The sequence below is a fragment of the Anas acuta genome, chromosome 7, assembly GCF_963932015.1.
Source record: "Anas acuta chromosome 7, bAnaAcu1.1, whole genome shotgun sequence".
Taxonomy (NCBI): domain Eukaryota; kingdom Metazoa; phylum Chordata; class Aves; order Anseriformes; family Anatidae; genus Anas; species Anas acuta.
The window spans coordinates 25,601,053-25,621,571 of record NC_088985.1 but is presented as its reverse complement, the minus strand read 5'-3'; the positions used below and the strand labels follow the sequence as shown (position 1 = coordinate 25,621,571).

General features: G+C 43.6%; 1 protein-coding gene across 8 annotated transcripts in view; it reads right to left on the bottom strand.

Moving 5' to 3' along the window:
- The window catches only part of NEURL1 (neuralized E3 ubiquitin protein ligase 1), a 148,264-nt gene that overhangs the window by 7,569 nt on the left and 120,176 nt on the right, over positions 1 to 20,519 (bottom strand). For all 8 annotated transcript variants that reach the window (XM_068688386.1, XM_068688391.1, XM_068688390.1 and 5 more), the window contains exon 4: positions 8,901 to 9,581. In XM_068688386.1, the coding sequence (XP_068544487.1) occupies positions 8,901 to 9,581 (681 nt within the window). The remainder of the gene's footprint in view (positions 1 to 8,900; positions 9,582 to 20,519) is intronic.

Genomic DNA, 20,519 nt, shown 5'->3' with positions numbered 1-20,519 from the left:
TCTCTTATTCCTTTCCCCCTCATAATTAAATTCGATGTTACATAGTCCCACGGCACTTTTTCAGATCTGAACCCAGAAGGTCTGCAAGCACAATGTTTCTTTTGGAGCACTGGGGCTGTACTCATGGAAGTCTTGCAGACACCAGGCTCCACAGGCTGAAAATCTCTGCTGCTTTGAAGTGGAAATGCAGTATTGCAGAGCCTGGAGACTTTGCTTTCAGGAAAGAAAGAAGCAAACCAACAGGACAAGCCCAGGGTTTGCTGGCTACCAACAGGAATGAACCGTGTGACTTCTGTCCCCAGAAGGGTTTCTGGCAACAGCAGATGCCTGTGGCAAGCACCATCTCGGGTGGTTTCATTCAGTTCCTGCTAATTGCATTACCTGTCCAGGCTGTTAATGACTATTTCACAAGTATTATAAAAATAATGTATACCCACTGCCTGCACTCCAAGGCTAGCCTTTGAACTCACCCAACTTAAACTTCGTTTTTCCTGGCTCACAGGGTGCTGCCGGTGAATGACCACTGCTGTCCAGCTTTAACGGGCCTTCCCCACCCATACCCATCACAAGGACTATGCCAGGATCTTAAGTAAATGTGCCTGAAGGAAAAAATAGGGGAGCATCCTGCCATGGTTTCTAAGAAAGATAAAGTCTTGTGCACCATACTTGCACATGTTGAGCCCCTTTCTGAACACATCTGTTGCATAAATACAACAGCTAATAAAGACCAGATAATTACCAATAGTAATCACAGACTTTCAATGTTGTGCCACACATCTGCAGGTTCCAGAGCTTCCAGCACACAGTGGAAATGACTAGATGAGAGGCTGAAATCTGGCTGCAGCTTTCAATTGGCACTTTTAAAGGGGCACAAGAGAGCCATGCACTCTTCATACATTTTACCCAGTGAGCACTGGGCACTTGACAGTCCCATTCATTTAGCTGCCTTACACAACTCCCAATTTGATTTCTATTTGTTGGGAACCAGATTTTTAAGCCTGTCAGCTAAAATAATTTCCCTATCTCAAAATCTGTGCAATATCTGTTCTCATGTTTAACACTCTGCGTGTATCAGGGCCATTGATTTTGTTATCTCGATGGGATCAAGGCTCTTTGAAAAATCTGGCACAAAAATCTGTGGGTACTGAGCTCACGTAAACAGCTGACTATGGAGATCTGTCCCATAAAACATGTGCTCCCACGCTGTTAGCGAGCTGCGAGGTTACAGAGACTGGATACTCAAGCAATGTAATCCTGTAAAGTGTCATGTCTTCACTTAATTTTACTTGCTACAGATCTTTGGCCTTATAGTGACCCCTAGTACGTGACCACCATTTGCAAGACTCTTGTAGGACCTCAGTTTCAGTCCTTACTATTTTTTAATGAGAAGTCTCATAGTTTTCTGCTCCTGGATGTAGCCTGTGTGGAACTTTCTCACTTCGTTTTTTTCCTCTGTTCATCTTTCCATTACAGAAAAAAAATGAGTAGATACATACCTGTATTTGTTAGAGAATGCAGACTTCGGTGGAATTACACAGCTGTTTTGCATATTACGAGAGCAAAAGCCAATACTGAAGATGCAGTCAGGAACCTGGAACTGTACACCAATGTGCCTTCCCTTGACCTTGCAATCTCGTGGCAGGACACAGAGTACTGAGATCTCCTGGGTTCCTTCCCCTGTCTTCTCTCAGGAAGAGAGACAAGGTTTCTCTTGATATTTGCCAGACAGATCTCTCACTTGTCCCCGATACCAGAAAACTTGGTATTCCTTCAGTGGTACATCCACAGAAAGGCGGGCCTTATAAAGACAAGCTTTGCAAGGGCGAAATCCTTCTACATTATATTTCAGTAACTGGCTTTCAACTAATGCAAATGCTCCATCAGCTGTAGAGAGAGCTGCAAATACCAACCACGGTTTTAGCGAGCTTGCCTCAGTGCTAAAATAACAGCTGTTCCCTCAGCACGCTCTCTGTTCCAAAGGACAGCCATGTAAATTTATGCATATTATCACATTTTCTTGCCTCCAGTCAAGGCTGCAGGAGAGCTATTCTGTCCCACGGGGCCACCCAGGTCTTGCACAAGAGGGCTTTTTGAATACGTCGTAGTAAAACAAAGGAACAAAGCACCTGTAGCTGCATGGGCACATGGTAGTTAAAGATCAACAATAATGCTAGGGAAGGATGTAATCATATCCATCACTTCTGAATGCTATAAAACACATGTATTTACACAGCCAGTTGTTATGTTCCCACGGTGATGGGAACAATACAGCATTGACCAGCAGCCAGAGCTTCCTTCCCCTTGGGCTCACTGTTTGTGGCCAACCATGCTCTCAGAGCCCGGGCTCTGTGCTGCAGTCCATCTCTACCTCTCAGGTGACTGACATCAGCTGGTGATCCATGGGGAGTTTTGCATTCAGTATTTCCTGGGCGATTTTAGTTCTGACCAGAACAATACTGCATTTCTGACCAGAACAATGCTACATTTTGTCCTTTGCAAGGCCGTGAAAACACGAGGAATTTTGCATTGTGCTACAGAAATGTCCAGAAAAAAAGGTCAAAAAGCAGCCTGGCAGATTCTGCATGCAAAACCACGAGGCTTGTGTTTGCAGATGGGTGTCAGACTTAACCACGGTTTGGGGAAGCACAAGTTAGATCCAAATCACACGTAGAACAGTTCAGACTTCCCTGTGGATCAGAAAAAGGAATGTGCTTTACAGCTTCACTAGAGTGTTGCTGTCTGCTGTGTCCAGAAGGGCAGCAGGGCACCAGCACAGCCATTATTTGCTGTGCAGTTAAGCAGGAGAAATGAAAGCTCCAGATGCTACAGCCCAGAATGCTGTCTGAAGCCAAAGAGCACATGGCAGACTGACAGGCCAGCTGGTGTCCCTCCTGACCCAAAGGGTGAAGTTCAGTGGTTTATCAGCACTTCATCCCGAAAAGTCCTGTGGGCATGGACACCGTGCGATGAGCATCTAGCTGAAGCGAAGTGAAAGAGCCTCGAAGAGGGCTCCATCTCACTTTCTAGACCAACAAAGCACCCAGACAGATGCTTGGACCAACAAGAGGTCAAAACTGAGCCTGGATTAAGTAGCTGAAATGTATGAAAAATGAGAATTGGAGCTTACATCTTGTTTAAGAAAATAAAAAGCCCTCTAAAAGAGCACAGGTATTAATTACTCGGACCAAAAAGGCTCCTGTTCATAAACGGTGTCTTTTCCAGCCTCATCTCAAAAAGGCCCTTGGGCTCAGGATAACTGGGAAACTACAGCAAAAGTGGTTCTGTGAGCACAAGGAAAACTGCTGCCTAACCCAGCTGCTCCGGCACTGTGCTCTGCCCGGAGGGACGTGTATAAATAGGGTGGCAGATACATACAGGAGACAAATACTTCCACTTTTCTTGGCCAGCACTGCTCCGAATTTCCATGGGACGCACTGCTGGATGAAAGGGGTTTGACAAAGAAGGAAAAGCAAGAGCTTAGTCTGCTATGTCACTCTCTCGGTAGCCAGAAAAACTAACACTTGTCAGTGCTGGCTCAAAAAATAGGCAGATTTTATCTCCTGACAGATGAGCTGTAATTCAGAGAGACCTGTACATGATCCCTTATCCTGTACATTCACTGTAGGCAGGCAAAGGCGTTATGAGATAAGGGATATCTGTACATCACTTTTTATGAACATCTCATTGCATGCAGGGATAGTTTATGATCCTAGTTGTGATAATCGCTTTTACTCTTACAGAGGGAAGTGTAGAGGGGCGAGACATTCGCATGCCCTGGGGCTGTCACTTGGAGGAGATCTGTTTGCTTTACCCAGCCTCTGCCCAGATGCTGCCTGATAGCTCAGCACACGGGCTAAAGCTCACTGCCTTACCCATGGCAGGAGTGGGTCCCTGTGTCACAAGTGACAAGATCTTTAGCTGGCACAAGCCCCAGGCAGGCACTAACTCTGACATTGCTGACACTGGCCCCAGGAGACAAGCATCTGACTGCATCCAACGCCCCAGGACCGTGCTGTTTTCCAAGAGACAAGTTGTAAGCACCCTGTCCACTCTCACAGTACAGTTTCCCTTTGTGCTAATTCTCCTTCAAAGCCTTAAATAGAAAACTGGACGTGAATGGAGAGATCTACACAGGGCTAGAATCGAGTTGTGGGCACTGTAATACTCCTGTGCAGCTCTTACAACTTAACATTAGCAATATATACTTCACTTGCAAAGACAAAAACAACAGGAAGGTTTGTAAAGAGGCATCTATTAATACAAGTGGACTTCTTCTGAAGAGGCACCGATTATTAACTCTCTTCCCCCATTTTTCATGTGCTTCTGCAGTGTCCTCCTGAAGCCCCTTATTTCCATTTTGCTGGCTGCTGCTGCAGGGAATCCCAAGGACCCAAGGATTCACAGTTGGTCTGTCCTGGTCAGCTCTTGCCCCCTGCCCCTTCCCTGCTCTGAGCCCACTGACAAAGTTCAGCAAAGTCTGAAAGGAGGATGGAAACCTCAGCAACAACTGATTTCTACATATCTTGCACTGGGTGGCCAAGCATGAGCTCCAACTCAATGTGCACTGTAAAGGAGGCAGGAGAGCTTAGCCCATGCACACTCTGCATTTACACAGCATGGATGTGAATACACGGACCCACACCTAATGCAGGCTCTTGGCCAGCATGAGGAGACATCCAGGGAGCTGTAAAATTGAGCAGCTGTTGCAGAGGGGCTGGAGTTATTGAAGTGTGTATGCAGACAGGACGCAGATAAGCTGGCAACTCAGCTTCATCAGTACAGCTGCTGATGGAACATATTATTTCACTGCTCAAAGGAAAACTTCAACATTACTGGAAAGGATGAGATTCACAAAGGAAACCACACACACAGACACACGCAAAAATATAAAGGAGAAGAAGGATGGTGTTTTACATTCTGGTGATTCACTCTGAGACACAAGAAAATGAAAGAATCTCCCCAACCATTTGGCTCCCCAAATACTAAATATATAAACTTGTTGCTGTGATAGCTCCTCCAGACATGAGTCATACATTTCAAACCCTTATGGGGTCGATCAATTTAACTTCATAAATGAATTACACCACCAAAACCAGACCAATGTATCCAGACTGGCTCGTTTCAGTCTTTCAAAGCTGTTGCTAAAACTGTGTGAGAGTCCAAACGCTTACCAGCAAGAGCTGAAAACAGTAAATCAACTTTAATAGGCTGTTTTTGTCTACTGTACAGGAACAATGCCTGAAAACAAAAAACAAAACAAAACAAAACAAAAAAAAACACCACCCAAACCAGAACTAACAGAATTCCTGAAGGATGTGCAAAATCTGTTTCATTTCTACATGCCTGATGATCTGGGTTTCAGTTTGGTTGTCCTACATATATAACCCACAGAATTTCTGAATCAAGACCAGCACTTTACATCTAAAATATTTAGAAATGCTTCCAATACTGACAAAAAGATCTATTGCCTCCCTCAATAGCTCATTCCTGTTGCTAATTACCCTCAGTTATGTCTAATTTAAATGCGTCCCTTCATTTGCCAGCAGCTTGATATTCTTATGCTAGTATCTGCTACATTAATGCACCCCCCCTTTCATTTATCTTCCCTCCATGTGGTAAAGTTGTCTTTTAACCTTTTCTTTGCAATAACATTGACATCCTCCTGCCTCCCTTTGAAGATGTCTGTGGTCTCTCACCATGCTATAGTGGTGCTTGGGTTTCATTTATTTTCCTTGTGGTAGGGAGGCAAAGAGAAAAAAAAAATATTTCCAACATCATCTTCATTTTCTGCTTTTTTATTTCTCCTGCAGCAAACACGCTGCCAGCATAAGATGGCAGGCTGATAAGATTGAAACAAAAGTCAGAATTCTTTACTATCAAACCAACTTCACACTGCCCTGCTCTCCTACAGAGTGCTGTAAGACCATCAGCCTGGGTAGAGGTGGTGTCCCCTGGTATTTAGATTAGGAAATGTTGTACCAATGCCATGGAACAGCTGCTGGTAGCAAACATCAGCTTCCACAGTAAAGACACTATCCAGGAGAGCCCTGAGCTTGGTCCTTCTCTGGATCAGGACCAAATAACTAATCTCAGGTTGTGAATTGTATTATCCAGTGAAATACCGTGAGCCTTCCTTGATTTTGTTCCCCAAATCAAAAATAAACCTTCTCTAGATTCAAGGGTGGTGGTGTTGCTTTCCACATTCTCCATCCTCCCAGAAAAGCAGAAAAGATGAAGAAGCAGAAAGAACAACTTTCATTTGCTGTGTTTTATGGTTCACTGTGTGTGTGATGTTCTTTTAATACTGCATAACAGTGCTTTGATTATTCCAATAATGGCATGCCCCCAGAAGAAGAATGACATCTGCTATGTAAGATAGGTTTGGTACAATTATGCTTCTTGCAGTATTTCTGTCTCATTTCTTTCAAGGACATGGAACTTCACGTTTTCCATTAAAGCTAGAAAAGATGACTATAAACATGTCTTTTCCTGTGATATAAAGCTCAAACTACAAAAGATAGATCACACAAAATTATTCCTGTTTGCATTCTGAAGACGGAGCTTGTCATTAAAAAGATGAACACTTTATATTCTTCTTACATTTTCTAATATTATAATGACAGATATTATGGCAAGTGCCATAATCTGTTCCACTGCTGTGCAAACATTGCACATCACCTCCCTAATAGCACTGCAAAAGCTAGAGATGGAAGTTCATTATTTTCTTTGCCTTCTATCAGGGTATTGATGATCTATATAATTACTGCAGGTGCAGAGATGCGCGGTGGTGAGACAGCACCAGCACAATTTTCCAGGCAGCAGCACTGTACTGATACTGGGAAAGTACTGCTTCCAGCATTATTATACTGGACAAAAATAGGTCTGAAAAGCTTGGTTTGTATTTTAGCACTTGTTAAAGATTACAGGCAAGCTCCTGTTTTATAGTTTTTAACTGGGAGACAGCAGCTTGCTGCCCAAGCTGACGTAGCTAAAGCTGTATGCCCTGCAAGGTCCTACCCTTACCTTGAGCAAGGCAAGGTCAGCAGGTTCAGTTCTCTTCATTTACATCTCATGTAAGAACAATAACCCATTTTCAGCTTCTCCTCCAGTGACAGAGGCCAGGAAGTCTGTTATGTGTATACAAATACAGTTAGTGTGGAGTTTTCCAGCTCAGCAGATTTCCACTCGAAAACATGGATTTATCTAAAACATCTACTGGGAGTGTACCAGTTTGGGCAGAACTCATGAGCAGGTAGGGAGGACACCCACGGGGACTGGGAGATAACTTGCTCAGCAGGAGGTTTGCCCAGGATGCAGGACACCCACTTGGGCACCACTCAAGTCAGTGCTCTGTTGAATTCTCTATGAGGGCATCTGATCTTCTGGTGAGACACATCCTCTCTGACCCATTTCATACAAACAAGCTATTCACTCTGTGCAAAAGCGCCAGAATTTGTGATCTCATATGAAAGGGAGTACTGGTCGATGACTTAGTTTTACCAGAAGCCCATTGACCTGAGGATGTTTTCCTTCTTACATATAAAGAAGCATTTAATCTTCCTGCTTGGACTGGGATCTGTTTGACTTCACCTACCATTATCAAAATTATGTGTTGGTGGACAGCAGAGCTAGCCATGGATTACATACAGTACCCTCCACAAATGTAATCAGGTTGAATTATCAGGGATTGAGTCCTGGGCTCCTGGAAATAAATCGTAGTATTACATTTGTCATCTGTGATCCTTTAATAGCCACAAAACACTGACAGCAAAGGCCTATGGTCAACTTTAAGCAAATTGTTTAGGGCACTTCGGACTGTGGTTAATGTGAACTGGACCCTGCAGACAGATATGTGTGTTCGTAACAATATATCTTCAAAGACTCTCCAAAAATCCTAAGAAAAGAGGTGTTGGTTGGGTTTTAGTTGGTTGGGTTTTTCTTATTGGGTAAAAAGGGTATTTTAATAGTGAGGATTTGAAGCAAAAAGGAACATATGTGTACTTAAATGTCTATAACAGTATAAACAAGAAAGGAGCTCTTTCAAATAATCTCCAGTTAGCATGGGGCCAGGAATTACATCATGTTCTCAGAAACCATCAATTACTTTCTGACAGCAGAACCATGATAAGGTCCAAATTCAAGGTCAACCACAACCTACACTTGTGGTCTTGTGAAGATGCTTGCCCAATATCCACACACAAAGTGGATCAGTCACTTTTATCTTTCTTTTTCTTTTTTCTTTTTTTTTTCTGAATCTCTCCCTCATCCCACAGGAGTTGGGGGGGGGGGAGCAAATGCCGTGTGGTGCTTGGCTGCCTGCTGGGTTAAACCACAACAAGAAGGAAACCTCTCTCCTGTTGTGCTGGTCAGTGCCACACTCTCTAAACCTTTGGCATTACAAAGTATGGGGTTTCCTTTCTGCCTTCCAGCCTGCCTCTCACGTATGAGCCTGGGGAAAGCAATGTGACTGCTTTTGGGGAATTAGACTTGCCAGAAAGCTAATGCACAGAAAAGGGAATCCGTTCTCATTTTTCTTGCTGGCTATGCCCTAGATTAGCTCGTCCCAAAGCACCTCTCCTCCCCCTTCTCCCAGGTCAATGGTGAGTCATTGGTACTCAGTGGAGGTTTCTGTGGCTTAATTCATTGTCAGAAAAAAAAGGTTTGAGACTGTCAGATGAAAGATACTACAGAAGTGGAAAGAGGTATGTCTTGTAACTCTGCAGCCATGCACTACGTACATTCCTTTATTTTATTTTCCCTTGAAAAAAAAAATAAAAAATTATACCTGATGCTAGAGTAGGGAGGGAGCTTTTTCATTCATTCCCACCACCCCTCCCCACAGCATGTCCCACCTTGCTGTTTGTGCACGAGGCTTTGGGAAAGGCAGGGGTCAGACATACCCAACAAACGGATCTGTATGACGGCACCGTGTAAACCAAAGAACATCCAGAGGGGCTGGGAAGAGTCCACGCAGACCTGCATGCCGGTGCTGGCACCGTTGTGACTCAGGTGCAGCTCGCCGTCCGAATTCACCATAAATCCCAAGATGTCTCCGCTCTGGAGGGGCACCAGGACCCGGCAGACAGCCCAGAACTCCTTCCGATCGACCAGGGACTCGGGGTTATAGGGGAGGTCGCTGGGGCGCAGGGTGCTGGGGTCGCAGGACGTCACCCCATAGGACAGCGTCCCCGTGCGTGCGGAGTTGGACTTGTTAATCTTGACGAAAATGGTCTCGTTGATCCGAAGGGGTCTGCTGGTGAAAACCAAAGTCCTCTCATCCCGGGCGTGTTCCAGGCGGGCCACGGTTTGGTCATCGAGGATTTTGACGTGGGCTCCCCGGAGGTGGTGGAAGCGGAGGTCGCTCTCGAGCTGGGAAGGGAGGAGGTGGGAGTGCTGGGAGTTGAGGGAGTTCTGTGGGATGGGGCACGTGGTGGCCGTCATGTGCAGGCTCTCCTCCTGCAGGTTGAGGTCGCACAGGCTGACCGAGAGGCGGGCGTCCTCCGTCTCCTGCCGCAGCGAGGGCCGGCGGATGGCGGTGAAGGAGCGGGGCCGCAGGCAGTCGGGAGGAATGATTTCGCTGTCTGCGGGGAAGGGCAGGAGAAAACAAAAGAGGTGTCACTGCAGAGAGAACGAAAAGGGCCCGGGAGTTTGCAAATCGGTTTGATTCAGATGTTTAAAAGGGAAAATCAGAGACCTGCTGCCATTAATACATTTTCCCCTTTAAAAAATGGGAGCGGAGTGCCATAAAAAGTATCTGCAATCGATTGCTGTTCTTGTGCTCTCCACACCAGCACCACCATTTTCAGCCTCTGAGTAGGCGGACTCAAAATCGATGGAAAGAATTGACCAGGGGACGATCTCCTTGGAGAGGGGAAGCGGAGTGTAAATATATGAAATACACCCCGAACGTGCCAATCAATACTCATGCAGGCTCTGAGTTTTTGTGCCCTGTTCATTGTCTACAGTAATTCTCATAGATCTAGGAAATGAATTTCTAACTAGATATTTTTTGCTTTGAAACAAATGCTATGTTCAGTTCTAATTTATTTATCATCATACAAAATTTAATTTGTATTCCTGCATATAATTAATCATTAGTGGTCTGGTCCTTACTGCAAACCAGTACAGATATGGATTTCACAGTGTAGAACTTGGGCATATGCTGCTTTCTATAAATAACACACAATCATTTATTATCTCCAAGACAAACAATTAAAAATCAAACCCATAGGCATATAACAAAGAAAGATGACGCTTACGTATTCGTACCCATCAGTGGAAACAGAATTGAACCTTATCCTCTTTGTTGGCCTCACCTGCTGTTTCAAGAGCTAATCATCAATTTATTCAATTCTTTTTCCAGGAAACATAATCACCTGCCTTTAATGCTTAAATTACTTTTATTTAACATATTCTTAGCTACACTGTTACCATAGAAATTTCAAAGAGCAATATACTGAGGAAAAAAAAAAAAGAAAAAGAAAAAAAAAAAAAAACATTACTTGAATAGATTATAAAAGTAAGCTGAGATAATGCAAAGATTTATACATATGCTTAACTTTCTGTGCTGCACGAAGCCTATCAGCATCAAGAGACTATTCTCTGTAAGAAAGCTGAGCATACGGAGAATTCTCTGCAAAAATTACAATAAGCTATGACCCATATCGACTATTTCCCCACAGGAGCTATGCCTGCCCCAAGCCTGAAGACTGTGTTGTAGCTTCAAGCCAGGCTCCAAATGACATGAGGTGGGAACACCCCATACAACGCAATCCCCTGACAGCGGCACAAAGCAACACTGCCTGATCCCAGCCCAGGATCTTGTGCAAACATGGCACAAGGTGGAACAACAAGAAGAGGAAGAGGAGCAGAGACTCAGTCCTATCCCACGGGTGAGACCCTTGCAGGGGACACCTCTTCCAGCCACGTCTCCTTGGGATTTTCTTTTATGATAACAAAAGAGCAGGAATCCAGGTTATTTCAGGATTTTCCCCATGGGGTGAGCCCTCTCCTGGTACACCAGAGTAGTGGTTCTGCCCTGGTGTGCCAAAACAAAATGCCAGTTTCTGAATAACCAACATCTCCCGCGATGGGTGAGGTCTGACTAACAGCCGTTCCTGCCCATCTCTTCTGGGAGCCCTGACAAGAGCACACCCACACACAATTTGGCTTCAGCAGAGATCTTTGCTTTGCTTAAACTGGATTATTCCAGGCTTCTCTTTAAATAATCTGCTATTACAAGGGAAGCACAGTCTCAAAATAAAAAAGGGCTTTGTTTCTCATATTTGATTTTCCCCAAACTGATATTTCAGCTTCTCTTCCCAAAAGTTAATTAAAGAAAAAAGAGGAATAAATAAAATCAAAAATTACCCCAAGTAATTTAGAAACAGGTTGCACTAATGCTTTGTAATATATGGGCTCGCATTTGCATTGCAAGTGCCCCTACTGGATAGAATTAGATTTATTTTGCCTTCTTTTGGCTGGAAATCCACAGAGGAGAACAAATTAATACTGGCAGCTGATGACGATCCTTTGGTGTAGGTGAATGGGTAGAGACCTTTCTGAATAGGAACAGAAGGTCCTTTCTATTTTATTCCCTGTAACTATGCATGTGCAGCCTGGCTGACAACTGTGATGTGTGGGTAGCTTGCAGCCAGGGTTTTGAAACAGCTTGTTTTCCACCAGGATGCTTGCATTTCCCTTTGGCTGCTGGACAAAATATCTCTTTCTATCTGAAAAGAGGTTAAGAGAGATGAAGTTCTTCCGCAGCCAAGACACATGGCAGTGATAGCAAACCAGGGTTACGCTTCCAACTGTTTTACTTAAACCCATCAGTAGCTCAGATGCCTAGCCACATAAGGGATAAGATGTCTCAAGCATATGGGATTGACTGTGAGACTTAGTTCATTAATGTTTGCAAATATCCATGGAAAAAAAGGATTGCAGTTTACTGGCATTTGAAGTAAGTTTGTGAAAATTTTGAGATGACTCTCAAGAGATGCTGGCCTGCTCCAGGGCTCTGTTTTTTTCACAAATCACAAGATAGCCAGCCAAAGAAGAAAAACAATCCCATCGCATATGAAGTAAAACGAAGCGGGATTCATCTTTTGGGGTGGCAGATAAGTTGGAAGAGATGTGGGATGCCACTTATCCAGAATGAGTGATAACAGCCAAGGGCTACGAAAGAGCAATCCTGGTGAAATGTGAAACAAATGGGGTGACTTTGAGCAGTTTCTTTCCCCAAAGGAACCCAGAAACAAGTTGTTTTCTTCCCCCAAAGCTTCATTTACCACTTTGCTAACACAGACCCAGCTGCTCAACTGACTTTTAATGCCTACAAAGGAGGGACTCTCCATCTAAGTGTGTTCAGGAACATTTCTATATGCAGAGACAAACCAAAAGCACAATCAAAAAGACAGAATGACTTTATGTGATGAGACTGTTCAATACGAAAAGGGTCCCAGGGCCACCACCACATGCAGCTTGGCACAGGCTGGCTGCCCAGAGAGGTTTTGTTGACTTCTGCATCAGTCCAGTTCTGATGCCGATGTTGTATTCATAGACTTAAATTTCCAGTAGTGATATAACCTTAGCCAAAGCAGAAAGGATTTCCACTAAATACAAATTTTCTGCTCCTCAGTTCAAGAACCTGAGGCACATTGAATTTTTGCAAAGGAGGCCTGACTTCACAAATTGCTTTGTATCTTCTTCTGGCTTTGTTTAAAAACAAAAAAAAAATGAGTAGGAGTAATTTATTTAGCAAAGTAGAGATGAAGGGCACTTAAGCAGTTCAGCAGTCTTCTGTTTTCTCCCCCTCTTTAGCGATGTATATCTACAAAATTTATATTCTCAGCAGCTGGTTCCTTGCATACTAAATTAACTTGAGGTATCTTCCTCAGATGAGAGGCTTCAAAGCTCTCCGTTTTCCTGTTCAGAGGGCACGGAGGAGCCTCCTGCTTTCTGCAGGCTCACAGTGACTGCAGCAACACTTTAAAACAGAGGTTACGAGGTGCTGGTGAACAGCCAGATGCAGCTGGAATCGCTGCAACCAGATCAGAAGTGTGTCACTACCGCCTTTTATTTGAACCGCTGCCAAGTGTTGACTTCTTAAGACCATCTATTTCCTTAAACATGTGTAATAAAAGTAATATATATTTATTACAGTTATCACATGCATGCGTGTTTACTGTATCGATGTGCACATTCAAACACAAATGCATTTCTAGTCACCAGCATGCACAAATCACCTCAGCCCTACACAAACCCAAAGGGGATGTACTGCCATCAGGCTGTCAAATCATTATTTCCTTCTTTTCCTTTTCAGTATTGTTTGTTACTGCCTGAAGAGTTGACTTTCCAAGGTCATGAGCAGCAGGGATTCACACACCTGTAGAGGATTTGAGAAGGCAGACTGAACTTGGCACCCACACACATGCTCGCACGTACTGGAAACTCCAGATTTAACTGCTAGCTCTAGGGAAGCTGACCTCCTCCTCTCCATGAGTTTTCTGAGACTGGAGCAAGCCTCCAGCCTCACATAAACTGAGTGGGCTGCAGCCACCCTCCAGAATGAGCTAGAGAAGACCTAACATAAATAAATCAAACTTGAGACTTATGACTAAAACAAAACACACACACACATACACACACACACACAAAAAAAAAAAAAAAAAAAAAAAAAAAAAAAAAAAAAAAAAAAAAAACAAGAAACCAACAACCAAAGCCTTAAGATTTTGGGAATCAGGCTGATAACCTGATAATGTAAGAACCCATCCCATTTCTCATGATCTTTCCTCCCAGGAGAGAGAGATGGATGCTGAGAACACAAATAACAACCTAAGGATTCCTTGTGTCTGGAGGAAATTTCTGTCCTCTGCTACTAAGTAGGATAAGAAACTGGTAAGGTCAGAACCTTGCTGGCATGTTCCTCTCCGTCCAATGTACATCCCCATGTCCTTTCCTTCCTTCTGTTCTTTGCTTTACTTCTTCACAAGTGCATTTCTCTTCTTTCGAGCCTTCATTTCACTGGGTAATATTATTTTTAATGTGTACTGGTGCTCACTATGTATTTTCCATGACCAAAGAACCTCACAGGTGCTAAGCTACACAAAGACAGCCTATAGTCAGTGGCACCTACAGGAATGGACTGTGTAAATGTACAACTGCAGGAGTTATACCGTAGCACTCCCACCATGCTGGAGCAGCTCCATTCCTACTCGGGAGCTCAAAGGAAGGCTGCTTTCCCCACTATCTGTGCTATCTGTCACACGGGGTTATGCAGGGAGGATAACGGGGCTTCCAGCACCATCTCCTCCATGGTCCACAGCAGACTTGTGCAGCCAACTGCACATCTGGCAACGCTTTGCCATTGAAGGGGATGTCTCTGAAATATGAGGCAGATGTATTGGGCTGTAAAATAATATCACCCTCAAATGCAATCGGGACACGAAGCAAACCTATGCTCCTGGAAACCCTTCACCACACACAGCCCCGTGTTCCCCATCGTGGGAGTGTGGGTATTAAACCTGACCGCAGTCCTTGCTGCCTTGCTGAGCCAGTCATTTCGAGCTGATGCATGCTGCTGGGAACCACCACGCTTCAGCCCAGAAGTAGCCAGAGGAATTTCTATACATCGTTTATGGCTCCATTTATTATGAGCTCTAAGGCAGCTGAGGACTGAAAACTCAGCAAAATGGAAACAAATTATATTCTCACGAATCCCGCAAAAATGAAGGATGAAGATCATTGTGACCTGGGGGCAAGGAGCAATACTGTCTCCCAAATCCTTTTGGCTGCCAGCTTCTCCAGCATGTGTACAGCACCCAGTCCACAGCACCACCTCGACTGGAAAGAAGAAGAGCAGCCCTGACTGGATCTTGGAAGAGGAGTGCTGCCGTGTGGCCCTGGGTTCAAATTTCACCCAAATTAAGGGGCAAATGGAAGCTGATCTGCTGCAGCCTGCTGCACTCTCAGTGTCTGAGATGTCCTCACTACCAGAGGATGCTCTTGCTCTAGGCTATCTCAGGCTCTGCCACGTGTATCATAACTGTTTTACTGCACCAGGACGAGCTAAGCAAACAGGAGAGTGAAAATCACCCTTACTTAAAATAAACATGGAGGAAAAACTGAGAAGTGAAGAAAGCCGAGGCCACGCTCATGGTCATTAAGAGACAAAGCTCCACTCACAGAGCACGTCCAAAGTGCTCTTGCCTGCTGGCAGCGTGTCAGAGCAGACACTTGTAAAACTATTTGTTTTTCTGCAAGTTTGTAGCTCCATGTGAGGTCTGGGGAGGAGGCTGGGCTCTGCTGCGCTCAGCGTAACGCTGCCGAGACCCGCACGCCCGAGTGGATGCTGCTGCTGGGATGCTGCACACAGGTCTCCCCCTCCCCTCCCTGCTTGTTACTGTTAAATCCTGAATTTATATGATCCGAGACCACTCCATTGTGTTTACTTCTCATAAACCATCAGGCGCCAGAATGCAGCTTCTCGGATCATGCAGTGAAGCCACTTTCAAGAATTATTGTAGCATGTGGGAGGCAAATGTTTAAAATCTCTCAAAGGAATGATTCAGACTAAAAACCTCCTTTGCCATATACTTAGGAATTCACTTCTACAAAGTACATTTCCCTTTATGAACAACCGAGAAATCAAACGACCCAAGTTATTGCCTCAGATCAACCATTCCTTCTCCTTGCAAAACACCCACATAGAATCAAGGACATCAGTTAAATAAACACCTACTTATACAATACCTGCACATGTGCCTGTCTATTTCGTTGATAGTATAAATAGCCCGTTTCAAATAAAGCTGCTTCCTTCTGCTCTCATTGCTTTGGCTCCTCTCTTTTTTTTGCATGATTACAGGAATATATGCAAAGCTACAGCCAACAGATGATTTCACTTGTAGCAGCTATACGTGTACGATGCCCAGGGTGCTCTTTAAGAGACAGCAAAATCTGCTCTGGGGCAAACAGCATCGAAGATCAGGACCCAGCTGCTGAGCTCTGCAGCAGAAGATGCTCCTCACCGCATGAACAGAGGAGAGATATAAACGGTGAGTGGGATGCAGAAAGAATGAATGTTCTTATTTTATAGACTGGAAACTGTGGGATGGGGACAGTCCAAGGGGACAGTCAATTTCTCCAGCAGAGTTCTTGATTGAAACCTCTTGGGGTTCAGCCCAAGGCACAACGAAACCACCCCATTTCCCACGTTGCACCCTCTCATTTCCCACCTCTTCACTCAATGCTTTATTCTCTACCTGCTTCTCCTCTGCTTCCATCTGCAGGTTCCTCCCGTCACCTCAAAACTCAACCTCCTTGGGGCCCCTCATCCATTACGGGATCCCAATGGTCAGTATGGAAGCTGCTGTCCAATAATTCCTTCTTCGTCAACACACCACCTTGACTTCACTGCATGGTCAGTGGAGAGCAAACGTGTTTTTTATGTGCGTTCCCATGGTTAATGTGGGAGTTAAGGGTTACATGCAAATTCTGGCTTCCTGCTTGTTGCAATTTGGAAGCCGAGCTAACTGATACAGCAGCCATTTTCATTGCAGGAAGGAGAGCTATGTAAATCAGCTGAGCCCATTTATTTGCCCACAACCAACACAATCCAAACTAGCTTTCTGAAAAGACAGGCAGTTTTCTTGCCAATACAGCTGAAAACATCAGAGAGAATTACTGCTGTAACCAAGGGGCAGACATCAAAGTCCACTCCAAGGGTTACAAAGAAACCAAAGCTGGAGTTCATCTGTGGGAGAAGTCGTTCATGATTATGCAAAAATTGTCACCAGATTTTAAAACTGGTCTGCAAAAGAAGCCAGACCACTGACCCTGTGAAGCCAACTGCAAGGCTATGAACATCTTCTGCTTTCACAGAAATTATTGGAAATCAACACTGCTTGATTAGCACCTCACTGGACTGGCCTTTGCTTTGTGTTCCTGTTTGTTTGGATCAAAATCAACATTTCTTTCCAGGCATTTTGGGAGAGATTGAGCACTAAAGCTGTTTGGTTTGCATGGTTCAGTTTTGGAGATGTGATAAAAATGGGATGGAAGAGAAAAACTTTGCCATTTCATTGTTACCAGCTCCTAGATATTTGATTAAATCCTTGTGCAAATCTGGTGATTCCTGTGGCTGTTAGCACCAAATCCTGCTTTTGAGGGAGTGGTGCCTTTGTACCATTAGGTACATCAGGTGTCCTGCCTAAGGACATGTGTCCTAAGGATACAAATAGCCTTCCTTCACTTACCAGGATTATCACAGATTTCTTGTCATGAATGGTCAGTGCTGTACTCAGAGTACAGATGAAATATCACAGCAAAACAAATCAGAAACAAACAAACAAAACAAACAAGCAAAGAAAGAAAGAGAAAAAAAAAAAAAAAAAACAACAAAAACAAACAAACAAACAACAAAAAAAAAAGAAAAAAAAAAAAAAACAAAAAAAAAAACAGTTTTTAAAAGAGGGAAAGGAATGTGTGCTTACGTACTGCAAGCCTCTGAGTTGGAATATCCAGAAAGAAAATAATACAAAACCCTGACTTTAAGAGAACTGCAGATGTTTTTAAGCCAGAGTGAACAACTGTGCCTTCCAGGCCAGCTTAGTAATTGAATTGATCATCTGCATATTTTTTAATAACGTCTAAGGAATGAAAGCATACAATTTTGTACATGGATAGACTATAGTTTAAGGTACAAAGGTTGAGTACTGACTTATAAATCATAGTTTTGGGACATGTGCTATGTAACAAAGTGCTCTGAACCAGTCTGGTTCATAACAAACATTCATGCAATTCTGCATAACATCTGTAAGCATGTCAAATTGATTTGAACATATGAAATGGCACAAAAAAACATAACTAGCCTCATAGAATTAAAATAAATTACTGTTTTCCTTAGCAAATATGAATGTTTTGAAAGAGCCTGACAGCAGATTATGAAGAACAAACTTCCATACGCGTGTTATGGCTGTGGATTTGTTTTCTTTTCCACAAAAGCTGATGCTCAGAGTCTGCAGGGTGCTGGCAGCCTCTGTGTTACAAACAACACATTTTGTTTTTTGTCCAGGAAGGCTTTTCACTATGGGTAAACTCATCTTCCCCAGCCAGCGGTCACGCAGACAGGCAGATGTCCTCAGGTTAAGGACGTGCTTAAGCGCTGCCACAGCCACCTCTGGATGTTGGCACCTCCTTGTCTGGTTCCCTTTAATGTGTTCATGGGTTTTCCATTTGATGTTTCCTAATTCCTCATGAAGTCATAGAGAGAAGGTTTCAACAGAAATCAAGTGACTTGGTTTTGTGGAGACCAGTTAATCCCCATCATTCCCTCCTTAATCTATCTCCCACTCACACGCTCTCTGAATTTTTCTCCCACCCCCAATGAAAGGATTTCTATCTCCATTCCCCCAGACCTGCTGGACTCCATGATCAGGTATTATTATTCCTGGTACAAACCACAGAAAAGCAATCAGCACTTCTAGGATCATAGCTGCACTATTTTTAATCTCAGTCCTGCCCCCCTCTGTACAGCGTCTCACCTTTTCTTTACATGTCCTCTTATTCTTTCTACCACTGGAAAATCTTTTACTACTTGTTTTAATTACCTGTGCAAGGCCTAATTCTCCATGGAGTCTGACAATTGTCGCTTCATCTGAAGCTTCCTGATCTTTGAATGTGAATTCCTCTTTAGAAAAGTTCTTTTTTTTTTTTTTTTCTTCTTCTTTATTTTCTTTCTCTGTTTTCTTTCTTTATTGCTTTCTCATTAAAGCAATAATTACAATTCCTGGTTGTCTAATAACTTTACAGGGCCCTCTTTTCACACCCAGTGGCTCCACCAGCACTATCATCCCTTTTACTCTCCTTGTCTCCTAAAAATGTTGACCCTCTTTTATCATACCTGTTGAAGTAAGACAGTAGCCCAGCATTACATGCAGAGCTAACCCCACAGCTTTACTTTTTACCATTTACTGTCTCAGATTGCTATGGGCCCTCCAACAACTCTATTTCTAATGCTCTTTGCATTACTGTGAGAATGTTTCCATAGCATCTCGGTGCTCACAGCCAATTTCCAAGCTACATCAGACACATCCCTTTACCCCCTGAATCATCTGACAGCAATTTTCTTCCAAACAAGTGCTTTCTCCCTCCTTCCCATCCATCATCCTCCCTCCTGTGGTATTTATGTACCCTGCATTTATCCTTTTTCACCTGCTTTCATTTCCCCCTGTGTTTTCCTGCCAGGAGTGGAGATGATGAGTACTTCCCGAACTCCTCACCACATGTCCCAGCGAGAGGCTCCTACCACTGCTGACAGCTTTACAGCCAGCCGAGCAGCCAATGCAGCAACAACCCCCTTGTCCCTGCCACAGCCTCCTCAAGGTCCAGCATCTCACTCAGCATCACTGCTCATTGACCTGAAATACACCACTAGGTCTTCCCCACTCCCTTAGGAATCAGAGAAATGCTGCTAGTGATCACCTGTGCCCATAAAGTGCCTCTTCTGGGGCTTGTTGCAGTCCCTTTTGGTCTGCTAAAGGCACTGATAAATGATGAATGGTCTGGGCATCAGAGGGATTTTGCCTCCTTGCAATTACCTAACGAACAGAACCTAAGAATACAACATTTTCTAGTGAAGACACAACCTGTGAAGGGCAGTGATAACACTTTATATTTCAGTCCAATGTCTGAAGAAAAATTAGATTGAAAAGATACAGCATTTCAGGATAACCTGAAACAAAGCACTCAGTTTATCTCACTTCCTTTTATCAAAGCAAATGACTATTGAACCAAGAGCTACTGCAGTTGATTTCTGGGGCTTATTTAGAAATTGCTCTGGCAATTCTCAAGATTAAAATGTTATTTCAAGGCTCAAAATGGAAATACATCATTTTGAAAATAATGAAAGAAAGCAGCTACAGTTTGCCAAAATTGTTTCAATTTTTTTAGCAATGACTAATTAAGTTTACAGAACATCTCTCCTCCTCCATGCTGGTTCCTCACCTAAAGATCCAACAATTACATTTCTGAAAGAATGCACATAATGCTATTTGTCCATAATATTTTCTTTGTCTTGATTCCCAATATCCACTTCTTGGAGAATTTCTACCCCAGAATCTCATATGAAGAAGCTCTCAAAAAATGTCTGACTTGTTTTACACATGTACAAAATGGCACTGCAGCTATTACACCTCATCTACTCCACTCCTATTCCAGAGCTTCTGTGGTCTGCAAGAACCATTCTCCTGGTGATGCACAGGAACAGTAAATCAAGGCTTTCTTTGATGAGCTTGGTCTAAAATAACACAACTATTGCAGTCAGCACCAGTTCAGAAAAGTTCAGCACCTGTTTAGGTCTATTCCATTTCACAACAGCACTTAATCTAAACAAATATTTATATCCCACTGAATACAACAGGACATACACACGAGTGCATTAGTAGTCTCAAATCAACATATTTTTCTGCACTAGGGCTACACAGGGAAAGATTTAAAAACTACGTTCCCTGACAAAAAAA